Source organism: Poecilia reticulata, chromosome 12 (assembly GCF_904066995.2).
Source record: "Poecilia reticulata chromosome 12, P_reticulata-male-v2, whole genome shotgun sequence".
Lineage (NCBI taxonomy): Eukaryota > Metazoa > Chordata > Actinopteri > Cyprinodontiformes > Poeciliidae > Poecilia > Poecilia reticulata.
In genome coordinates, this window is record NC_088841.1 from 18928589 (window position 1) to 18952281 (window position 23693).

General features: G+C 39.0%; 1 protein-coding gene across 2 annotated transcripts; it reads left to right on the top strand.

The window, feature by feature from the left end:
* Window positions 1-888: 888 nt before the first annotated feature.
* On the top strand, window positions 889-23463 carry ulk1b (unc-51 like autophagy activating kinase 1). Of its 2 annotated transcripts, none has more exons than XM_017307954.2 (27): window positions 889-1567; window positions 2349-2441; window positions 3118-3159; window positions 6413-6445; window positions 6986-7022; window positions 7625-7798; window positions 9350-9423; window positions 9546-9647; window positions 12295-12353; window positions 12704-12786; window positions 12985-13035; window positions 13223-13314; window positions 13481-13646; window positions 13758-13812; window positions 13970-14056; window positions 15536-15679; window positions 15820-15965; window positions 16258-16520; window positions 16632-16810; window positions 17157-17275; window positions 17618-17737; window positions 18006-18190; window positions 18402-18586; window positions 19166-19284; window positions 19386-19543; window positions 19980-20115; window positions 20260-23463. In XM_017307954.2, the coding sequence occupies exons 1-27, from the start codon at window positions 1478-1480 to the stop codon at window positions 20313-20315; spliced, it is 3048 nt and encodes a 1015-aa protein (XP_017163443.2). In that variant the 5' UTR covers window positions 889-1477; the 3' UTR covers window positions 20316-23463. The 2 variants fall into 2 exon arrangements, with proteins under 2 accessions (XP_017163443.2, XP_008422140.2); XM_008423918.3 differs by having other exon boundaries at window positions 890-1567; window positions 16605-16810.
* The last annotated feature ends 230 nt before the right edge of the window (window positions 23464-23693 follow it).

Consider the following 23693-nt stretch of genomic DNA (forward strand, 5'->3'; position numbering starts at 1 on the left):
TTTAATGTCATCTATTTTGTTAAGTGCACTAGTTGCTCCTGCACAAAACTCCCTCACAACATAAGGCTGCCACTATACTTCACAGCTGGAATGAGAGTCTCAGATTTGCTACTGTCTTTTTCTTTTAAATCAAATGATGGTCATTATGAGCCAACACTTCAATTTAGTTTGGTCAGACCACGGGCCTGTCTCAGAAATGAAGGCCTCTGTCCCTGTGTACTTTTCAAACTTATAATCTGGATGTTTATGTTGCGTCCCCCTCACTGAGTGGCTTTTAAACCTGTTGTTTCACTTTATGTAAACACACTCTCTTACCAACTTCAACAAGCATCTTCATCAGGTAGTCCGTTCTGGTGTTGATATGAACATTTCACAACAAGACACATTAATTTCTGAAAAATCAAAGTTGGCTTCTTTTTAAGTGGTTGGTAACTGGACATTCTCATACATTTCAATATTCAAAATGGTGAATGCGGAACCTTCATCCATGAGGAAATTTGACCTGATAATGAACCAAAGTTGTGTAGGATTATAATTTTCATCTTGATATCTTGGTTTAATTTTAATATTTGTATTAGCTGAAAGTCAAAATCATCAAAATGAACAGAAATAAAGGACATAAATCTGCGTAATGCGCGAGTTTAAGAGCTTAGTTGCAGAAAATAAACAAACGTTTTGATGACATTGTATCATGTAATGTTTCCTTATTTTTGTGTTGTTTACTTTCTTGTAAATTCAATACATTTTGACTTAAACTATTTTATCTGAAACATCTGTGTTGTAATAACAACTTTCCTAAGTTGATTGTATTATTCACTTCGATCTGCGGTTTTCGTTTTATGGCTGCTGAAGAAAAACGAGTGACGTCAAACCTACAGCTGTAATTGAGATGCGCATGCGCATTTGCCATCGAAAGCAGATTCTGCTTTGTTGTGAGCGTCGATGCTGTGACTTTCGGCGAAGTCAACTGCTATTTTGAAACGTATTGAGAGGATTTTTAAAAAAAATGTATCGCACTCACTGGACTTTAAATGTTGTCAACCTGTTTTAAGCTCAGTTTGTCGTCTTTTCGCCGGGTGGAAGTCTCAGGCGACAGAAGTCTGGACCTCCTGTATATAAACAAAACGCAGCAAGCTGCTTCTTAAGGTGGCACGCCAAAGACAGCTGTAAAAGGGCTACAGTCGTCGTCGGCTTCCAGTTTGTCAAGTTAGCTAACTTCGTGTTAGTCGCTTTGCCAGTGATGGAATTAAACGTACAGCTCTGCTAGGAGTTAAACTCCAACAGGGAACCGTGCGAACATGAGAGAAGAGGACAATTTGCTGTTGGGAAGCCAATCCATGGCAAGCGAAAGAGGGGGTAAACGTTCCTGCAGCAGCCCCCACTTGACTGAGGAGGAAAGACTATCCAACGAGAAGGGTGACCTGAGGCCCCCTGGTTATTGGCCCAGGTCTTAGTTGGAGAAATTCGGACTTTCGATATGGAGACGGTGGGGAAATTTGAGTTCAGTCGGAAGGACCTGATAGGACATGGCGCATTTGCTGTCGTTTTCAAAGGCAGACATCGAGAGGTGATTTTCCTTTTACACTTACGATGTAACAATTATGAATGACTAATATAGGATTTCCAAATGCTTTTGACGCATTCTTGAGGGATTATTCTCATTTTCCGGTCATTTGGGACGTTTGTTATTATTGTACGGCCTTAAGAGGCCTGGTCTAAAAGACAGGATATTCCCTGAAAACCACCAAGCTATCGCATAAAATGCTTAACTAATCTTCGCAATTCTTGCTAAATGTTTAAAGAAGGCATACATGATTGCTTTGTGGCCTTTTCCGTTTTTGTCGCCATAGAAATGTGCAGATGTTGCACGTCGACTTTGCAAATTCAAATATAGGCCAGTAGACTCGTATTGTTTCCTATGAAGCTCTACTAAGGCCAGTGATAGACATGTTGAAACACGTACTGTACACAAATGCATATTAATTATTATGGCTTCATTTACTTAACCAGTTTATTTCAGTAATATAAACAATCTGTTGGGTCAAATAAACCTGAAGGAGGCTAAATGAAATAACATAATGTAACTAAACCAAGTAATGCATGCTACATTTCATGTTCCTATGTGCAAACGCTGGACATGTCTAAACACATATCTGTTTTAGTTTTAAATCTTTCATTTCCATGTAACTTAAGTTGAATGCATAATGTTGGCAAATTTATTTTGCAGGATATATCGAATGAAAATACAAAAAAATCTGCACAATTTCTTGAGAATATCAGACAACTTTGCACTGCAGTTGTTCCCTCCACCCAGAAGGTGATCTTCTGTGAAATATATTTCCTTCTAGAAACTCGACTGGGAGGTGGCAGTGAAATGCATAAACAAGAAGAACTTGGCCAAATCTCAGACGCTGCTGGGGAAGGAGATCAAAATATTGAAGGTGAGCCAGAGTTATTGGGATTGCTGCATGTGGAAACATAGAAATACCAAATTGATCAACAATCCACAATTGAATAAATTGACATGTTTGTTTTTTTTTTTGCAATAAATAACCAGCATTGCCATATTTTGCAACATGGTGGTGGTAGCATCATTCTGTGGAGATAAATTTTTTGGGGGACTGCTCAGAGTTGAAGGGAGAAGATGAATAGATCTAAATACAGAGCAAACCTATAGGATAACCTTCTAGGAGTGTAAATGTATTGCCAGGCCTACAGTGGAAGGTGTAGATTAAAGCATAGTCTGTGTATTAAAATGGTCCAGTCAATGTCCAGACCGAAATTCAAGGACTTTGTGGCAAGACTTGATCACAAACACTGTCTGTCTAATCTCACGAGGCTAAGCTATTTTGGAAGGAACAAATGTGGGTAAAAATGTCTGGCATGTGCAAAGCTGATAGTCAGATGTGCTAAATTTGGCAAAGTATTCATCAATTTATTTCCATTTTACAGTTATTCCCAATTTATGTGTTTGATCTGTTACATAAAATCCCAATAAAATACTTTAAAGTTGGATGTTGCAATATGACAAAAATGTCATACTTTATGGCACTGTGTATCTGTGAATAGTCAAGGCTTCAACCTAAAGCCAATATTTATTTTCTGACATTTCTACAGGAACTGAAACATGAGAACATTGTTGCATTACTGGACTTTCAGGTATGTATGTATTTAATTAGGGCTACAATGCCAAATACAGTTTGGTATTTCTATTTAGTTAGAAATACCATCACATTCTTTCTTGTCGCATTTCCCTTGGTCTGCAATTGGAAAATGAAGATACATTCTTGCATATATGTTTAATATTTGCCTTCCCCCGTTCTCTTTTACTACATATGTTTATTTGCATTTTTACTCTGTAAAAGAAGATTTTCTTCATTTCTTTGCTTCAAAAAGTTTTGGCTATCTTCTGTCTGACCCTCATTCTTCAGTAGAAAACAGATCTTAGTGTCAGTTTACACCCTGACTTTGTGTCCCTTTGAGCACAGTCATCACTTCCTGTGTTTACATTTTGCACGCAGTCACAAAACCCGATCCTGTCAGTCTTCATTGTTAAGAAGCTCTCTGGGATCTGTAGTGCAAATTTTACCCATAAATCATGCGTTTTGGCATTCTCTGCAGTATTTACATCCAGACAATCGGGTAGCTATACATATTGATCTGTTAACTTACTGTCAGGGCAGCTGATGCGTTGTTAGGGGACAAACCTGAGTCCTTAGTGACATTGATGCTGTTGCCTGTAGCCTAGTTACCAATCTGAAGCGGCCTGCTGCAACACCTCCTGGATCGCTGTTATATCACGTCCCTCACGTCTTCTCACAAAATGTTATCTGATCTCAGCAGGTGTTCCTTTTGATTTTTAGTCCATAATTAACACCCCACCAGCTGGGTGAAAAACACAGCGCTACTTTACATCATACTAGCCTAAGCTATGTTAATGAGACAACAGTTCACTGTTTGTTGGAGGACTCTTTTTACTTTGCGGTGAAGCATTGCTGTGTTTTTTTTTTTTTCTTTTTTTTTTTATCTTTAATCTCTTAAATGAGTTCAGATGTTTAAGAGTTGCATTTTTTAAATCCTTAATTTGCAAATAATTTAAAACTGTACTGTGTTGTGCATGTGATTTCTGATTTTGGATGTTTAATTGCCTTGTTGGCAGTTGTTGGTTCCACCTCTGAGAATACCTTTTGTTCTCTAAACTCTATTTTTCTATAGATAGCCCAGCAGGACCTGCTGGCTTTTGCATGACTGGTTCAAATGAACTGAGCTACAGTGCTGTTGATGAAACTGTAGCCTGGTGTTGTTGTTGTGAAGTATGCAACTGCTTTGCTAGGTCATCACCAGTAGCCTGGTAAAATAGCAAAAAAAAATATCTCTTTAAAAAAGTTGTCACATTTGTGCCAAGCGCAACTGAGCTGCACTCCTCACTGACAGCGGGTGGCTGAGAGCGACAGGAGCTGTTCCTTCATAGGACCGTCCAAGCCAGGCCTCTAAGATTACAGGTTTCTGTTGATGTTCTTAGCTGGGGATTAATCTGTCCATTGATCCACATCTCGGAAGGTCACAAAGAAAGTGACACCAAACGAAGCACTGCTCTCCAGCAAAGTCCAGGCTTTCGTATTGAATCTGCTTTTTAGACTGTCCTGCAAAAGAAAGATGAAAGCCAGCTAAAAATCTTAAATAATTTTAAATGTCATTTCTTTGAAATACTTCACATTTCCGTTGCTTGCAAGAAAAAAAACAGATTTTTTTTTTTTACTGTTGCATGAAAACATTGGCAACTAATTGGCTGGAAGTTTGAGGCTTTGACATACATCTCCACATCTGTGACCTCAAGCTGGTTAGATCTCACAGTCCCTTTTTAAACTATTTCTAGGTCGGTTGAATTACAGTGCTCTACTTAGATTTACAGTTTTTCCTACAGTGTCTTACGGGGCGATTTCGAGCAGATTTGAGCACTGTTTACCGGAAGGACAGGAAGCACAAAGCAAAATCATTTCTTATCTGAATATTAATGTTGTTTTGTGTTCTTGTAGTTCCTAATAGATAAAGTGCCTAGCAAATCCAAGTGGGCCGGTAAAGATGGTAGAAGTAATTTCACACAGGCTTCACGGTTGGGCGGGTGGGAAAGCGGACTGGGGCGTATGGGTTAGGTCTAAAGGAGTGCCACAATCACTCTTTTCAGGGTAAAGATGTTTGAAAATTACGGTGGATGAACTACCAGCACCGAATCTTTTTAAGAAACTAACTGAAGACTAGTTACCTCAGCAGATAGCCCAACTAAATCAACCAGCTAATTTTAAGTTTGTTTGACTTTCGGTGTTAAACTATAATAATCAGAATTGCAAAGGAGTAAAATATTCTCCACACTAGTAAGCGGAGTGGATGTGGTTAAACTGATAAATGTCAGTTGTAGTAGTTGTTTGATCGCCATTTGGTCCAACAGGCCATTTGGTCCTGTTGAGTGATTTTCTTCTTGACAAGAAAATATTTATTGAGAACTCTGCAAAGTGACGAAATGGTTTGACATCATGCTGAATGCGAGCTCCTTTTGTTGTGAAACCGTTAGCAAGAAGAGCAAACATTTTATCCACCTTTATCTGCCTCAGTTCTTTGAGAAAGCCTCTGACCTCTGGCTCTCTGCCGGCTCTCTGCCAGAACCTGTTTGCTGTCCTTTTTCTCAGTGAAGCCACAAGCAGCCAGCGTTAGAAGCCCTGACTCAGCTGAGCTGCAGAAAACAGTCTGCCCTTTGACCGCTGCATTCAAACAGATACTGAATCGGGGTCAGAGTGAGAGATGGCTGTCATCTGTTGCTATGTGATAAGAGGGTGTTTTGAAGTTAGCTGAAGTATGTTGTTGGATTTTTTTTTTGTTTATGTTTTCCTCCAAACTGTTTCGAAAAGATTGTGACAGACTAAAAAAAAAAAACATTTTGAGAGCTTTCAATCTCTCTGAACAACCATATCATCTTATATTTCTTTGTTTTTTAAAATATAAACTAGTTAATTTAACTTGTTGACGTGAATATTAAAGTCCCCATTTCAAGTGTTTTTATCCTGTTGGCTAAAACAAACAAGTGTTGATCATTTTTCCCTTTTCTTTGGGACAAAATTAAATTCAAAATTCAAATGTATATCAAATTTGGTAGCTTATCTAATATCATTAAAATATTAACTAGGAGTAGTCTACAGTTCTTATTTTCTCAGTTTTTTTTTTATTGTTTTTTATTAAATTGTGCAAAGAGTTGATTCAGCTTCTACCAAAGATTGAATTAGCAAAGATTTCATGGTTGTCATAAGCTTTGTCTTATCCTCTGTAGATATTAGCTCAGTTTGTTCTCTTGCAGGCTGTTTTCTCGTTACTGTTTGACTGAAATGTGTTTGTGTACGGCTCTTATCTGTTCCCTCTTTAGGAAACTGCCAGCTCAGTGTACCTGGTAATGGAGGTAAGCTTTGCTACGACACGTTGCTTTGTTTGCTTAGAACTGCATTGTCTCAATAATCTAAGGGGAGGAGCCACTCCAGGCCTGAGCTGACCCCTCAGGCCTGGAGTGGGGGTTAAATGGTTTCCAGTCCAAAAATGATCGGTTGCTTTTGCAACTGCTGGGCCAGTTTGCAAAGCCTTCTCAAATGAAGCTCAAACTTGAATGTTTTTCATGCTAAGTCCCCCATCGCTCAGTTTAGTAATTTGTATACTTTTTGGTGCTCCACATGTTCTAGTCCAGTTAAAAATAAATTATGGATGCTTTTTATGCAGATTACTTTTAGTACTTAATTCCTATGTTTCTATCTTAGTGAAGAAAAGTGTAATTAGAGCCTCACTTGCCACACCTCATTAAATTTATTTTAATACTAGGTGTGAATGTGTGAACACATTTATGGAGAATCCCTTCTGTTGTCTCCACTCCATTAGCCTCTCTCTGAAATCTTGAGAAAGTCGTAGTTTTAAGATAATTCTCAACAATTCCTTTTCTTTTTGATCTCAGTATTGCAATGGTGGAGATCTTGCTGACTACTTACACTGTAAGTATAAAAACGGATCTACTGTTCGATTAGCAGCCAATGTATTTCAATGGAAATTAGTGTTTTCTTAGTGGAAATGACTGCATCTTCCATGAAACGTGAATAGGTCACATCAATAAAATACCAATGTGTATTTGTATTCAAATCCAGAGTTTTTTAACCTGCTTCTTGGAACATGGTTTCTCTGCCGTCAGGAAAAGTATACGGAATTAGATCTAGGTATTTTCCAGGTCAGGATAAATGGAGAATATGGGAAAATATAAGTTTGATCATCTTGTTTTATTCCCCACTGATATTAGAGCTATTTCATATAAAAATCTAGAAAAAAATCATATGAAAAACAAGAAGATTTGCAAGAAAACAGGCAAAACATGACACATTTTAAATATTGTTGATTGAAGGAGGAGTTTATTACCCGGCTGAAAGTTAATGCAACCTAATGCATGCTGAAGTCGCTGCTCGTCACATGAGCTGGGAGAAGCTCTTTTAATGGTCTTGGGTAAAGAAGCAGATTTTACATTAAAAATCTGCTTCTAATGGGAAAACGGAAAGCAATTATTTACGTCAACAAACACCTTTTGTTTTCCGGTTGGTCTCTGCAGCCAAAGGCACACTGAGCGAGGACACTATTCGGGTTTTCCTGCAACAAATTGCAGGGGCCATGAAAGTCCTACAGACCAAAGGAATAATCCATCGGGACCTCAAACCCCAGAACATTCTGCTCTCCTACCCACCGGGCCGAAAGTCTCACTCCAACAACACCTGCATCAAGATCGGTAAGTTTCTTATAATGAGTTTCCTCATTGTTGGCTCTCTGTTTTCATTTTGACTGTTTAGAGCATATCCTAAAAATGAATGGCATTAAAACCTAATAAATAAACAACCAAGAAAGAGGGAAAAAGGTCTGTGACAAGATCTATTACTATTGTGAAAGCCTCTTCACTATTAAAACAGTTTTTAACTGATGGAAAAGTGTCAGAAATTTCGGTCTAAATGTGTTTACTGGAAATGTTATGACTTTTCTCTTCCTTGATCTCCTATCTGTGTCAGAGTACGTCATGCATTATTATCAAGGTTATTTCCTTCATGCCAACTAGATGTGTTCTTTAAAAATGGTTACAGCTTTCTTCTGTTTGCTCGGTGTTAATTGGCAACACTCCCAATCTCTTATGAAATCCTTTTATCAGTGTTTTTATGTAACCTAGATATTTGTTTTCACAACAAACTGGGTTACATGTGAGAATAAAAACAAGTTGGGGTTGAACCAAATACATTTTATGGCGTGCCTTATAACAGGGAATAAAATGATACATGTTAACAAGCTTGATAACAACTTTTTAGAATTATTATTTTTATATTGAGGTCCAATTCAGTTTAAAATGTATTTATTTATTGTGTTCATACTTGTGTTTGATTTTTCTGTTCTTCTTATGGATTACACACACTTCCTCAACGCAAAGGAAGAGTTTTTCACAACTTTCTGTAGGGAAAGACATTGTCTTTCTAAAAACTTTGGTCTTGTGAAACATAAGTGCCAAACAGTGTATTGGTATTATCCATAGTACATTTTATATATTTATAAAAGTCATTTCCCAGTCACCATTTACCCTTCTAATTATGTAAATGACTGCTTGGCATGTTTCGCAGTATCTCACCTGAAACAAACACAGTTTGAAAACTTCCATGATCCGCTCTTTCCTTTTACAGCCCTGAGAAATCCGTTGTGTGTTCCTGTAAGATTAGAATAAAAATTGTTGGTAGAAAATTCCCCCCGCTCCCCAGCTGTAATTTTGAGTCTTATCCCCACACCTGTGATTAGCAGTGTTGTGGCTCATTCTGTATCTGATGAAAGTCGGTGCAACTGGGAAATTTAGAATTGAACATTTATAGTGATAACCTGAATCACTTTCATGCTTTTTGGGTCGCTGAAGGTAATTTTGTTGGTGATAAAATTACTCTGGTGTGTTTCCAGTTCTCTGTTTCTGGTATTTATTACCATGAATCATCTTTAAAATGATCTAATAATAATCTAATATTTATGATGACATTTTTATAAATTCTGCATATCTGTACTCTCATCTCTCTAGTTATGTACATAATTTGTTATCTGATACTTTTGACTGGCTGTCTTTGGAGATAAGTTCCAAGTCTTTAAAGTTGGATAATCTCCTAGAATAAGTTTATTCTACACTCTCTCAATAAATTTTGTTTCACTTTGAAGTTCCATTGGGGATCCAAACGTAATTTGAAGCAATGTGCAGCTTTTCTCTTTTGTGCATCGGATGTTCACTTGTCCTTCCTCTCATCTTTTTCCCGTCTCTTTGTAGCGGACTTTGGCTTTGCCAGATACCTTCAGAGCAACATGATGGCAGCTACACTCTGTGGCTCTCCCATGTACATGGTAATGTCAACATCAATGAATGAGTCTTCCTTTGACTCATTTGTATTTACTGCACTCGCCTACAAGTATTCCTGTGAGCAGAATTGTATATTGTTAAATCTCACGTTTTATTTCCCCAACAGGCTCCTGAAGTTATTATGTCCCAGAACTATGATGCCAAGGCTGACTTGTGGAGTATAGGAACCATCGTATTTCAGTGTCTGACTGGTAAAGCTCCTTTTCAGGTAAAAACACACTTCATATGTTAGTGAAGAATGCCATGAGAGACAGAAAAACCTTCAAGCTTAATGTGTGGCAAATGATATGATGATACAAACTGTTTTGTATTTTGTATTATTCAGATCAATATGATTGTTCAATGAAGGAACTTCTACATTTCTTACTATGTTGATTGAAATCTGAAAAGCTTCTCAAAGTGCTTAAATGTTATCTTTTAAAGTAGGATAGCAGCACAGTCTGTGGTGTGGAGTATCACACCTCCTCCTCCCTGTGGAGGAAACCTTCAGGCATCATTCTTCTAAGCTTACCAAGAAGGAAATACAAACTTCACTATCCAGTCCTTCCAGTCTGTAACCTGTGTTACATTCTAGGACTATTAGGATTATTAAAAGAAATAATCCAAGTTAGAGTCAATCCAAGTGATTCTTAAAACTAGGGTCGTCTGCTGGAGGAAGTGGCAAATTGTAAAACACAGAGACAACTAGATGGTGCAAAATTGGTGAATTGTATTAATATTTACAATATATACACAAGTTAGTCCACCATTTAAAGTCCAGAAGGGTTCCTTAAACCAAGGAAGTCAGCAGTCTCTTGCTGATGATGAAAGAAAATAATCCAATTCTTTCTGGAGGGAGTCAGTCCAGAATGAAGATTTTATGGCTGAATCTCCAACCAATTCGGAAGAAGTTTCTTGATGATAGGAAGTTTGATGTATTTCTGTGATCCGCTAATTGGTTAGCTCGCCAGTCTGGTCGTCATGATACCCAGACAATCCGTGATTTTTCCTGAATCCTGAAGCAGACTGCTTGAATGGGAGTCTGCAACACACCTGGCCAGTTCCCTCTTGACAAACCGTGATCGCTACAACGTTCGGATGAATGATCACGCGACTCCACATCAGAGTCCGACAGCGTCTCCTAGCTAGGACGCCGATTTGCAGCCATATAAACAGTAGCTGTCAATTTGGGACGCTGACGTGCAACCGTCACGTGACGTTAAAACCGCGCGAGAACAATGTTGTTCTCGCTTGATTTAGTTTGTAAAAAATAAATTAAAGAAAGGAGGGTTTTTATTTCTAATTAAATCTTTAAATCTAACAAAATGGAAAATAAAATAAATAAACTGAATCTAATATAGAAAAATTATCCTGGTTACAAGTCCCTAAGAGGTTATTTACTAAATAAGATAATAGACTGTTATTGTTATTTATGCTGATATTTTTTTTTCTGTGCCTCTGAAAACACACTGAAAAAACAAAATTGGAAACAAACAAGAAATTATCCCAGCAGCATTTCTGTTATTAAATACTTAAAACAAGACAGGACTAAAGCTCACAAGTTACACTGCATTAGTTACTCTAATACGTTTCCTACTGGATAATTACTGAATGGACAAATATCTTCTGTTATCTGGTAACAAGTATTTTCCCCAGCTGACAGAATGAGTATCTTCTCATTTCTTAAACACCCATAAGATCGATCTTGGCCTGTTCAGGAAGGGTCAAATTATTGGCATCAAGCAGAGAAAACGTATAAGAATATTGCTACTACCTACTAATATTGGGTTTAAAACTGTCCGATGCATCATTAAAAACTGGAAGGATGGAGGGCAGCCATCGTCTTTGACGAAGAAATGTGGTCGTAAAAAAAATCCTAAATGACCTTGATATCTGGCAACAACAGAACTCAGGGTAATGTTTAATAGTGAAAGCAAGAGCATTTCCACATGCACAACGTGAAGGAAACGCAATCAAGGAGACTATCTGGAGAAAACAAAGATTTCAGTGTGCGGTGGAGTATGAAGATTGGACTCTGGAGCAAGGTCATGTGGTCTTATGAGACCAGATTTACCCTCTGACAAAGTGATGAGCGGATCAGGGTGAGAAGAGAGGCAGATGAAGTGATGCATCCATCATCCCTGGAGTCTCCTAGGCTCTGCAACATTATGTACCCAAAGAATGAGGTCAGCTGAAAACACTGCATGACCAGGTTATTCCATCAATGGATTTTTCCTTCCCTGATGGCACGGCCATATTCCAAGACGGCAATGCCAGGATTAATCTGTCTCAACTTGCGAAAGAGGAGTTCAGGGAGCATGACGCATCGTTTTTCACATATGGAGTTCAGACCTTAACCCCATTGAATGTCTTTGGGATGTTCTGGAGACAGTTTTGCACAGTGGTTGGACTCTCCCATCACCAATGCGAGATCTTGATAAAAAATGTATGCAACACTAGACAGAAATAGATCTTGTGACATTGCTGAAGCATATCGAAACAGTGCTACAGCGAATGTAGTCAAAGCCTAAAGCGTTCCATGAAATATTAGTGTGTGACCTTTATTTAGGTCTATCACTGTATGTACTGAATCAAAAGTAATACTGTTTACTGATCATGTACAAGGAATAAAAAAACTTTATAACTGAGACTTATTTACAGCATGGGCTTTATCTTTCTCATCTGAACTGGCCCAGCAGCAAGTAAACGTGAAGCATGTCTGTTCTGTTCGTATCTAAGTGTGCTGTGTTAGAAACACAAAGGAAGGATGAGTCGTAACAGACAGAAGTGCTCAATAATAAACTTCCCTTGTGCTATTCAGTAGCTCTGTGTCGACATGCCATTGATATTTGCATATTTTGCATCATCGCCCCTAGGCCAGCAGTCCCCAGGACCTCCGGCTGTTCTATGAGAAAAACAAGAATCTGAGTCCCAAGTAAGAGCTGCACCTTTTAAACTGAACAACGAAATGTTAGCACAACAGTGTTTTGTGGTTAACAAGAATAATGAATGTGAAGTTCCTTGGTTTGTTGCTAATAATTGTTTTTCCATTGGCTGCCTTACTTTTGCTTGAATTTAGACTTGGATTGCAAACTAAAATGTTACAAAACAAGTAGGTCAGACATGCCAGCTGTTTACTGTGTCTCATAAAAGCTAACACTGACAGCCATGTTCATAGTTTTTGAGATTTTTTTTTGTTAATGATTATTTAAGGTAGAACATTGAGAGCAAACAAGGCTATTAGAAAAATCCCTCTTTAGATTTTAATGTTTTATATATTTGCAGCATCCCCAGAGAGACTTCTAGCCATCTGAGGAACCTGCTGCTCGGTCTGCTGCAACGCAACCACAAGGATCGTATGGACTTTGGTCGGTGACAATCAGCAGTTTTAACCCTTTCAAAATGCTCTCTCATAAAAAGAGTCAGATAAAACTGGTCCATATATATGAAACCTGATTAAACGAGTGTAAACATTTTCTAAACTGTTTCTGTTTATTACTTTGAATTCTGCTCAGCTTTTTCTGCATTGCTCAGTACTTATTCTTTATTTTATTCTCTTTCTTCAGATGAGTTTTTTGCCCATCCTTTCTTGGATGCAAGCTCATCCGTTAAAAAGTGTAAGTAAAAGTAAATATTACTCTTTTTAAAGCTTGGTTGGGTGTGATCTGGCATATTTTTATTTCTTTTAAACCAAAGGTTTGATTAAAAAGTGATTATGATTACTGCTCACAACCAAAGTTGTTGTTTTTTTTCCCCTTTTATTTATGTGACTCATTTCAACAATTGTTTTGCGTTGTATCACAGCCGTCCCTACAGTGACCATGACCTGTTTGCCCAGTTCGGCATCAGCCAGCTCTTGTAGCAGCTCCTCCACTTCTCACCTTGCCTCACCACCGGTTTGTACTCACTTTTTCCTCTTATTCCTCTGCTTCTGTTTGTTTGCATGCAATTTATGAGTCTGTACATAGTCTGTGGCTGTTCAACCTTTCCCAAATGGTATGTGTTTTACACTTTATGCTCATACTCTTCTTCTGGTTCTTTTGTGTCTGCTTCCTTCTGCAGCAGTCTTTAGCTGAGACTCAGCATCTGCGTGCCAAAGTTCTGGCCTCTCCAACGCAGGAGGCTGCAGGTTTTCTCCTGAAGGACTCGTCTGGAGCAGGCGGCAGCAGCAAGAACTCCTCCTCTTGCGACACAGATGATTTTGTCATGGTGCCGGCTCATTTTACAAGTGAGGATATGTGTAAATAACATCAGATGAAACTGTAAAAGTTATTAAATATATTGTTGTAATTATTGGGAAAGCTTTTTTTTCATTGCTGTGTGTTGATTGACTTTCCAGCAGGTGAACTGACTTGTGAGAGTAAAGTGCTGCAGGACAGTTTGATGAACAGTGGGTGAGAGGCACTGACTTTATTTATCATGGAAAATAAATGTTTTTTTCATCCCAGAACATTTACAGTTATTTAAAAAAATAATCAAAGGAAGTACAGTTTTTCATGATCTGATGTTCTCTTCCATCTTTTTCTTTCTTTTTTTAAAAATCTTTCTTAGCTCTCTTTTGGCTTCAGCTGGTCTGTGTAACCAAGCGAAAACACCACCACACTCTCCTTCTTACAGTGACTCTCCAAGTCTTGTCAGGTAAAACGTCTGAGTTAAAATGTTGAGATTTAGCTGTAAAATGAAAGTTAAGCACAAAATGATACTGACATTTTAAAGTGAAAATGTGTTAGAATGACCCAGTCAAAGTCCAGACCTCAGTCGTATTTAGAAATTTTGGCGAGACCTGAAAATTGCTTTTCACAAACGCTGACCGAGTTTGAGCTGTTTTGCAAAGAACGTTTTGCAACGCTGGTTGAGACATACCCTAAAAGGCATGCTAAAGCAATTTTACCAAGAAGTGGCTTCCAGGGTATTTGTTCATGTTTTTATTGGTCACCGCTATTCAAAAACCACCTGTCATTTTCCTTCCAATTTACAATTCTGCATTACTTTGTGTTGGTCTGTCTCATAAAATCCAATAAGATACATTGGAATCAGTAGTTGTAAGGTGACGTAAAAAAAGTTCAATGGATGCAAATACTTTTTCAAGGCACTGTGTGTGACGTTATCCAATGTGAGTTAGCACTTTTTAAAAAATCATTTCCTATTTCATGTCTTGAGCCCATAAACATACAGAAACTGATTTTTAAAGATCAGCTTCTGGATCTACACTTTCTTTACAGAGTTTGAAGAATCCTTTGTTGTGATAGAAGAGAAAATAAATCTAGTGATTAAAAACATCCCTGTCCATCAGAGGTTTTGGCATCCGATCTCACTTTCTGTTACTGAAGCTGACTATTCAAATAAACTGCAGATATTAAAACTACCAAAAGAAGCTTGTGCATAAGACTTGAAACATAACCGTTTCATCGCTTTATTTTTTTCTCTCTGCAGTTTGAAAAACCCACGGCTTTTTCTTTTTTTTACCTCCCACCCACATCCTGACTTTATCCTCCTTTAAAAACTGAAACCTCTAATTTTCAAATTAACTCAAATATTGTTTTTATTTTACTGAAGGTGAAGCAGATGCCAGTACTAAAACATAAGCTTATCTTTGCAGTCCACGTTGAAATCCTTAAGCTGTTCAACATTATGATTTACTTTCATTCAGCATTTAAACTAAAGATGGTAAAATTGATTCATTGAAGTTTACCGTAATCCTTCAGGTGTTAAGATTGGACGCTTTCAGCCCAATCTCGTCTTCAGAAATCTTCACAGCTGTTTGATGTGTTTACAACAGGCCTGTAATTCATCCTTCTCAAACAGAGAAAAGCATTTTCCACAACCTGAGGCGATATCTTCCATTTTGCGCCTCTAGGAGCTTTTAGCTGAAAGATAATATTCCCTGCCTAGTTACTTGGCTTTAGCCTGGCGATGACCTTTTATAAGGATTTCAAGAGTTTTGGTTTTAAACCCATTAGTAACCTCTGAAAGCTTTAACCATGAATAACAGAATGCCACATCTTCTAGATGATGCTGGGCTTTCCCAAAAAAAGCTGTCATGAAAACATAACTGTCTGCTGTTTGTGCTCTGAACATCCCCTCCTCATGCTCTGTCCTTCTTTCTGCTGTTTCCAGGCCCACCGAGTTTCCTGGCAGTAATTATTGTGGTAGCTGTGGAAACCATGTTCACTCATTGCCTATCCCAGTCCCCACTCAGGTCCAGAACTACCATCGTATGGAGCTGAACCTTCAGTCTACCAAGCAGGACGGCTCACCACGGTCTGTATCCAGACCAGCACACAATCCCACAACCAAACAATTGCACATATAAAATTCTGAAACTAATGATGAAGTTTTTTTTTTTTTAGAGTTTCTCAGCTAAACTTGAGTAATATACTGCTTTTTTTTTTTTTTGTCAGGTTGTCGACAGCGGGGCGACGCGGCAGCAGTGGGAGCCTGGTGGGCCACGCTAGAGCAGGACCTTTGGCCCCGTGGCAGGGAGCGGTCCCCTCCTCCCGTAGGCTTTCACTGGGAGGGACCAGAACATTCCAGATTTCTCCTCAAGGTACTAAAGGAAGCTGCATGTTATATAAACCTCTTTTTTTTTCATGTAATGAGTAGATTTCAAGCATTTCTCTTTTAAATACATTTAGGGTTTTTATGAATGATTTTAAAAAAAAGTTTGCTCTTGGGGTTTCCTTTGAACCTTTTGTTGCATTCTGACATGCAGATAAGGAATTATTTGAATTGATAAATCTGTAGATTGAACTTACCTATTTTTTTTATTTTTTTTAATCTACATAAATAAAAACAATTCCAAACATTGCAAAGGGTCAAAGTTGCTTTTCGCTCTCCAGGCCCGCAGCACGTTGAGTCGAGGCAGACGTCTCGGCAGCAGCAGCCACAGGCACCGGGGCTCGGCACACGGCTCCACAGTGCCCCCTGTCTGTCGGACTGCGCGACTGGCGGCAGCAGACAGAAAATCAAGAAGCAGCATTCAGACCCGGTCGCTGTCCCTTCAACCGGGCTGATGACCCTCCGGCCGCTCCACTCTTCCCCCAGACTCAGCGAGCTGATGCAGCGTAACCCTCTACCGACCATCCTGGGATCCCCGTCCAGGGTGAGATGACCGTCTCTGTGAATTTACTCCACATGCACAGGGCAAAAATAAATTTTATGTTTCCTTACTTGTCCGCCTTCTCAGGCTATCCCTCCTTTTGAATTCCCAAAGCCGCCAAGTTCTCCAAACCTCGTGACATTCCTGACTCAGAAGGGTTTGGTTGTTGGTTCGCCCGGCAGCAGGACCGCCCCGGGAGAGCTCAGAGACCTGGGGCAACAAGCGCCGGCGCCGTCCACCCACCAAGCCTACTGCATCCACAGAGTGAGCGACGACGGCAGGAGCTTTGGAAGGTCAGGTTCATTCATTCACTGTTTATCTTTTCAATCACAAACGAGTTGTTTAGACACAGGAATCTTCTCTTTAAGTATAAAACTAGTCATGAACAGGACATCCATCGTTATCTATTAACTGCTTCTAACTTGTTAGTTCTAGATCGAAATTAATTATCATTTGTAAAACTGCAGTTGAAGTGATTTGTCTTTTTTTTTTCTGGAATGGAAAAAGGTCAGAGTAGTGTTTAACCTTTTCAGAGTAGATGGATATGGACAAACATAAAGTAAACAGATGAAGAGAATTGATGGGAAGTGGATGGGAAGATTTATGAAAGCAAAGCTGTTTCTCGTCTGCTTGCTTCAGGTCACAGAGTGCCGGCCGTCTGTCTGACATGCTGCTGATGGCTGCGTTTGGAGCAGGACATGCAGGAGAACGAGGCAGCGCGGAGAACCTGGCCTCAGAAAAAGCCATAGACATAACAGGTCTGCATGTATCTTACAGAGGATGGATTAAAATGTTGATTTTATTAAAATTTTTTCTTCTTATTCTTTCTGCTATGCCAGTTCAAGGTGAATTCAGGCTGCGTCTTCAGCATTTTAAAAGCTGAGAATTAAATGGTTCCAGACATCAGCAGATTTCTTTCTCTATTTTGAAGCCATGAGTTTGAACTTTTTTATAATTTTCAGAAGAATGCTAGTAAAACTGTGAGGGAACTGTTTTATCAACACTGCCATTGTTTTTTTTTCTAACTGTCTTGTATATTTGTTTTTTCTCTAACGTGAATTAAACAAAATAAAGAGAGCCAATGTTTTTCTGCTCATTAGCTCCTCCTGGTGGCGGCTTTGCACCTGGTTCTTGCAGCCCCGCGCAGGTGGTTTTCACTGTTGGCTCTCCGCCAAGTGGCAGCACCCCACCTCAGACCTCCAGACACAGGAAATGTTCAGGTAACACAATAAAAATGTCTGAATAAGTTCAATATTAAAAAAAAAAAAAAAATAGAGGTGAAACATTCTTTGTTCGCTAAGATCTAATTTCACATATCTGGATAGATATAAAAAAAAATCCTATTTAAAACTGATATATGGTTTAGTAATCAACAGCAATTTCCTCGGAAGCCTTATGCATTGTAATTGCTTAAAATATAATTTTTTATTAATTTCACAGTAGGTGAATTGAAAGAAAATGTCTTCCTTTTTTTTCTGACTCATGCAGGCTCCTTCAGTTCAGGCAGTCCTGCAGGCTCGTTGACCAGTCGCTACCCCCCAACAGGCACCTTTCCCGAAGGCTTTGAGGCCTCGCCCAGCCCTCGCTACAGTTTCACTGATTCTATCACTGCTAACATGGGTGGCGCTGTGACCTTCGAGGCCCCCGAGCTGCCTGAGGAGACGCTGATGGAGGTGAAGAACTAGTTTCCCCACAAACTGTCAGATTGTTGACATTTTTTAGGACTGGAGCTTATTTTAGGATACATTTACCTATAAAAATGAGGATCGATATTTTCTTTCCAGCAAAGCAGAGTCTGTAACATCACGTTCTGTTGACACATGATATAAATTGTCTCTAAATTACCACCCCTTCCCTCTTTTTCTGCTTTCGTTGGGAGTTCAGCAAGAGCACACAGACACGGTGCAGCGCCTGCGTTTCACTTTGGAGTTTGTCCTCTGTCTGATGGAGGTGGCTAGCACTCGCGGGGCAGTCACAGCGGGGGGACAGGGAGACGGCTCTCACCCCGCTGTCCTTCAGCAGCAGAGCCTGGTGGCAGATCAGATAAGCTCGCTGAGCCGAGAGTGGAGGTAAGGTCAATGTCACTGTTTGTTGATGATTCAGTTTTGCTCCATTTAGACAAATAAAACCACCCAAAAGCCGTGTGTTAAAACAGCTACTTAGTTTGTTTTTTGCTTATGTCTCTGATGTGGCTATAGTAATAGAAGAACGGTGACACGGTGTTTGAAATTGGTGTCAGATATTTAGTTATTATAATCTGGCAGTGTGTATATTTTATTACTTCACTGAGAAGTGAAGTTGCTTGATATTTTGCTTCTTTGCCATTTCATACTTGTACAGTTTTGGGGATATTGTGTATCGTAAAAAAGGGGGAAAAGTCAGAAAAATCATATCTTGATTGAAATTTTAAGCAATACAATTTTTTAAAATATTATCTATAAAGGAAATTGACCCGTAGGTGCCTAGAATTCATTTAAATACTTAGTAGAGTGAGCTAAAGGTGAAAGTTTTGTGTCTAACATGTGTGGATGCACACCCTTTTAGTTCAGGATTCAGTCCCAGGAAGTAGTGATTTTTTTTTTTCCCCTGTCAGTTTTACAACACTTAAGTTTTACTTAAGGGACGTGTTTTTGTGCTTCTCTCCTCAGTCACGCAGAGCAGTTGGTGCTCTACCTTAAAACCGCCGAACTATTGTCTACTGCCTTACACACGGCCATGGAGCGAGTTAAACAGGGCAAACTCTACCCCTCCGCTACTGTCAAACAAGGTAGGAGGCTCTTCATGTCACAAAAAGTCTATAAGATCTCTTTTCCTTTGTGAGCCACCCAAAAGCAGAAACCTCTTTTCTTCCAATCTCTGTATTCGCAGTGGTGAGGCGGCTGAATGAGCTGTACAAGTCCAGCGTGGCATCTTGCCGCTCGCTCAGCACTCATCTGGAACACTTCTTCTCCAGGAAGCATCGTCTAATGGACCAAATCAGCTCCGTCACAGCTGAGCGTCTGCTCTTTAGCCACACAGTGCAGATGGTAGGCTAAAAGGAAGGGCAGAGAAAAACCGTTTCACATGGCTCTTTGTTTTACGGCTCTCACAGAAACCCAAACTAATCATGTAAAACACCGTATGTGGCAACACAACGTAACCGCACACCGTTTCTACTGAGAAATGTAGCGGTGCAGCAGCGATGAGAAAGCTGACTAGAGTTGAGAGTAAATTAGACTAAAAGTCTGAGGCAGGACTTGAAAGTTTGTGTTTACAAACTCTCGCCAGAGAGATTTTGAGTTATTTTGTAAATAAAAAAGGGGTAAATGTCAGCCAAAAGTAATTCTACAAGTGTAAATTAGGGTAACAAAAACCCATTACATGTCTCAGTCATTTATTTGTAAAAAATAAATAAATAAATGTTTTTCACTATTTTTAAATGAATAGAACAGACCATTAATGTCTCCCTGTTTGTGATGTTAGGTTCAGGCTGCTGCGCTGGATGAGATGTTCCACCAGGGGGAAGCATCGATCCTGCGTTACCACAAGGCTCTCCTGCTAATGGAGGGCCTGTCTCTGCTCCTCACTGAACAGGATGACATCCTTAGTGTTAGCAAATGTGAGAATCTCTTTCAGCTGCTCAACATTTGTAGTATTTGTTGTTCTTGGGGGAGGGGGTGTGGGGGTTCAGCTTAGAGAACTGGAGGCTTTTGTATACGCTGCGCTAAATATTCTCTGTCTTTCTTTGACCCTGTTTCTGCAGGCAAGGAGTGCATTGAACGCCGCCTCACAGCTCTGCAGTCGGGTCTCTGTGTTTGACTTGTGAAGCCGTACAACCCTCCATTTGCACTCTGACACCAAATCTCCACCCACATTTCATGGTTTCACATAGAAACGCTTTCGTTTTCGCAAGAAAACCACAAAGTTTACTCAGACACCGGAGGGTTCCGCGCATGGAAGATCTTTCGGTTTTCAGGGTTGGACTGTGACAGAAACATCTCAACTCTGGAGGTTGGCCCAGTAATGGACATAGGGAGGACTCTGCTGCTGAAGATGGAAATGCCAAGAAAAAGATTTGCACCTAGTTACTGTTGGTCTAATAAGAAGGAGCGGTTTTTGCCAAGTAGTCACATTCCTTCATGTTGTGCTTATCTAGCATAAGAAAAAAGCTTTTTAGGATTCATGCTAGATGCAGCGGGATGAGAAGATTAATGCAGTAGAAGCTGCACAGCTGGTGACACGTTCTGATAAGGACTCCCTGTGGCTAAATGTTCCCATAATGTGTGTTTTTTGTTTGTTTTTTTGGCTTATATTTCTAATTTCCTCCCATGTTTGTTCAGTATCTTTAATTCTTTCATGCTTATTGACAGAAAGTACGCATTTATAAAGCATAGCGAAATTTAATCAGCAGAACTACGAACAAGCATTATTATACAAAACCACAACCAAATTACTTTCGAAAGACTTTTGAAGTAGATTCAGTGTCTGCCTCTGCTGTTTTGATTTAAAAAAAAAACAACAACGAATGAATAAGAATTTGCTCATTCAGTATGCGCTTAAAATTATGAGGCCACAACCTGCTTTTCACACTACGAGGTTGTGAAGTAAGTATTTAAATTCTGTTCATGAAAATCGTGGCTTGCGTAGGCATAGAGAAAACGGGTCAGGCTAACGCTGTAGATTTAGATGCAGACGGGTCTGAATCTGATCCATCTACATCTGCCATCGCAATCCTGTTAGCAAAAATGTTGCAATAAACGGGGCTGTAGAGGTGCACCTTAATAAATTAGAATAACATTGAAAAGTTCATTTATTTCAGCAATTCAGTTTAAAAAAAAAAAGAAAAAAGTTAATTTCTGTTCATTTTGATGATTGTCGCTTAAAGCTTTTTACATTCTTTTAAAGGTTGCTGTTACCGTTTTGTCAAACTGTCCTTCCAGCTAACTTTGGTTACAGCACTCTGAGAAAAGTTTTTTTGTGATTTCTTCACCGTGTGGAGGATGCCAGTGACTGTGTGCTGAACAACTTTTGCCTTTTATCTGTTTTGCGTCATTGACTCTTGCGTGTCTCATCTTACTCCACACCTTCTCTGTGTAGTTTAGGTCAGGTGATTTTGCTTGCTAATCAATAACAGTCATTCAAAATGGACTATGACAGTTTCTTCCTTCGACGCTGTGAGTCGCTAGCTTTATAATCTGCTTATTTTGCTCACACGCCGTCTGTGTGAGCAAAATAAATAAGTTTATCTTAACTAAGATATATGCTTGGACAATATCACATTGTACGAATGTGTAGAAAATATGAGTTTAACCAAATTAATTTACTGAAATGACTGGACTTTTTAGCAACATTCAAATTTCTTGAGCTGCACCTATGTTCATCTGACACTCGTAGGCTTTCACACTCATTGCAGGTGTTTTCTGCAAATGATTTCCAGACTTTGTCACGGGGATTTTTTATTTTATTTTTTTGCATTTTATCTCTCAATGTTGTGGGTGTTCAGCGAGTCTAGTCAAATATGAATGTAGGGGTGTCAGGAAAGAAGCAGCATTAAAATCAGGCTGAATGTCGAAGGGGGGGAGGTCAACATTTAAGCTGATTTTAAGGGCTGGATGTTTTTGCACTGTTGACGTACTGTATAAATAGAGGAGTTTGCTAAAAGTGTGCAGTCTGTGTAGCCGTGCTTTTTTAGAGACTTCTGCTTATTCGTTTTAGTGTAGTTTTAGTTGCTTTTGCATTTACCCTCATAAATTGTATATGTTTTCATGTTAAGGAGTGTTGAGAAGGAAGTTGTATAAGCTAGTTTTCTAGAAGACGAAAGAAAAAAAAATTCACACTGAAAAAAATGTTGCAGTTTTTGTTTTGTGCTTTATTTTAACAGTTATTGTGTGGTTTGGGTTTTTTTAAGGCTTTATGTCGTTTTCTGCTTGCTTGATTCATTTTAATTGTGACTGTTTTACTTAACCACGTGTTTCCCCTCACCCCTAATTATTATTATTTTGATTATTCTAAATTTGATTGACTGATTTTTGAAGGTTTAAATCCTACAGTAGTTGTTTTTCATGCTGTGTGCATGCAAGTGTGAACTGGTAAGCCTGATGTTTAACACGGTAACGTCAGTGGGACACGTTAAGCGCAGAACGTGCTGCATAGATCTGACTGTCGTGAGAAACAGAACATGTCACTCTGATGTAATTGACATCCAAACCCACCACTACCTTATTTTACTCAAGATGTCATTCCCGTTGCTGCGCAAGGCAGAAATTGAGTGCATATTTTACAAAACGTTTGCGTGCGATTTTGGCTCAAGAGGCTGAACTGAAGACGCCTTTTTAGCGTTGCAATCGGCAGGATAAACTGGAGAGATAATTTATCTGAACAGACATTTTGTGTGTTTACTTTGTTGCCTTTTCATGTTGTGTCCTAAATGATGTCTTTGTCTCTTAAGTATACATTCCTAATATTAATTAATTAGTTCCTCCGCAGACGTTCTGTCACTACACTTGCTGTGCTGTCCTTCGACGAATCAGATGACAGAAAAAAACCGATGCATGTGTCACTTTTTATTGTTCCATACAATCTTTATTCCGATTAGGGAAAACAATGCCCTTTGATCATAACCATCACGTCGATTTTATTTCCGTTCGTCTCTTTTATATTTTTTCTAACATTCCAGGATGTTTCCGTTTTATGTTTTTCCCTTGACTAATTCTATGTTGCCTTTTATATGTCGTCAATTAAGTTATTGTATATTCAACTCTGGGGAGACGATGGGCCACCCGAACATTCCCAAAGACTATTAAGCTTTTTGCTTGTTCTTCCACATTCTCTCTCTTGCTGTTGCAAAAGCAGTTTTAATGTTTTCATATCCATAACAGACGCACTATCTTCTGTACCCCTGCTGGTAATGTAATCTTTACTGTTTGGGGAGCTTCGTCATGAATAAAGTGAAAGGACAATTTCTTCAGGATGTTGTGTTTTTGTTTTAGTTAAAAGGAAAATACTGCATGCTTTATTAGAGTTGGTTTATTTCCTTGATTTAACATCAAAACCACAGGCTGATGTAATTCATGAAAAAGGAGCCCTGGCCAGATGTTGAGTACATTTACTAAATAGTACATATACTTTTCAGTGAGCTGGCTAATCTCTCTCAAAGTTTTTTTTTTTTTCTGAGAATGTATATAACTCAAATTTTAA

What these genes read in the sequence shown, in the direction of transcription:
- ulk1b (XM_008423918.3), top strand. Translation starts at nt 1,478, where the DNA reads ATGGAGACGGTGGGGAAATTTGAGTTCAGTCGGAAGGACCTGATAGGA. An exon ending in CTGGTAAAGCTCCTTTTCAG is followed by an intron (nt 9,648 to 12,294) that starts GTAAAAACACAC and finishes CATCGCCCCTAG; the next exon opens with GCCAGCAGTCCCCAGGACCT. An exon ending in GACTCTCCAAGTCTTGTCAG is followed by an intron (nt 14,057 to 15,535) that starts GTAAAACGTCTG and finishes TGCTGTTTCCAG; the next exon opens with GCCCACCGAGTTTCCTGGCA.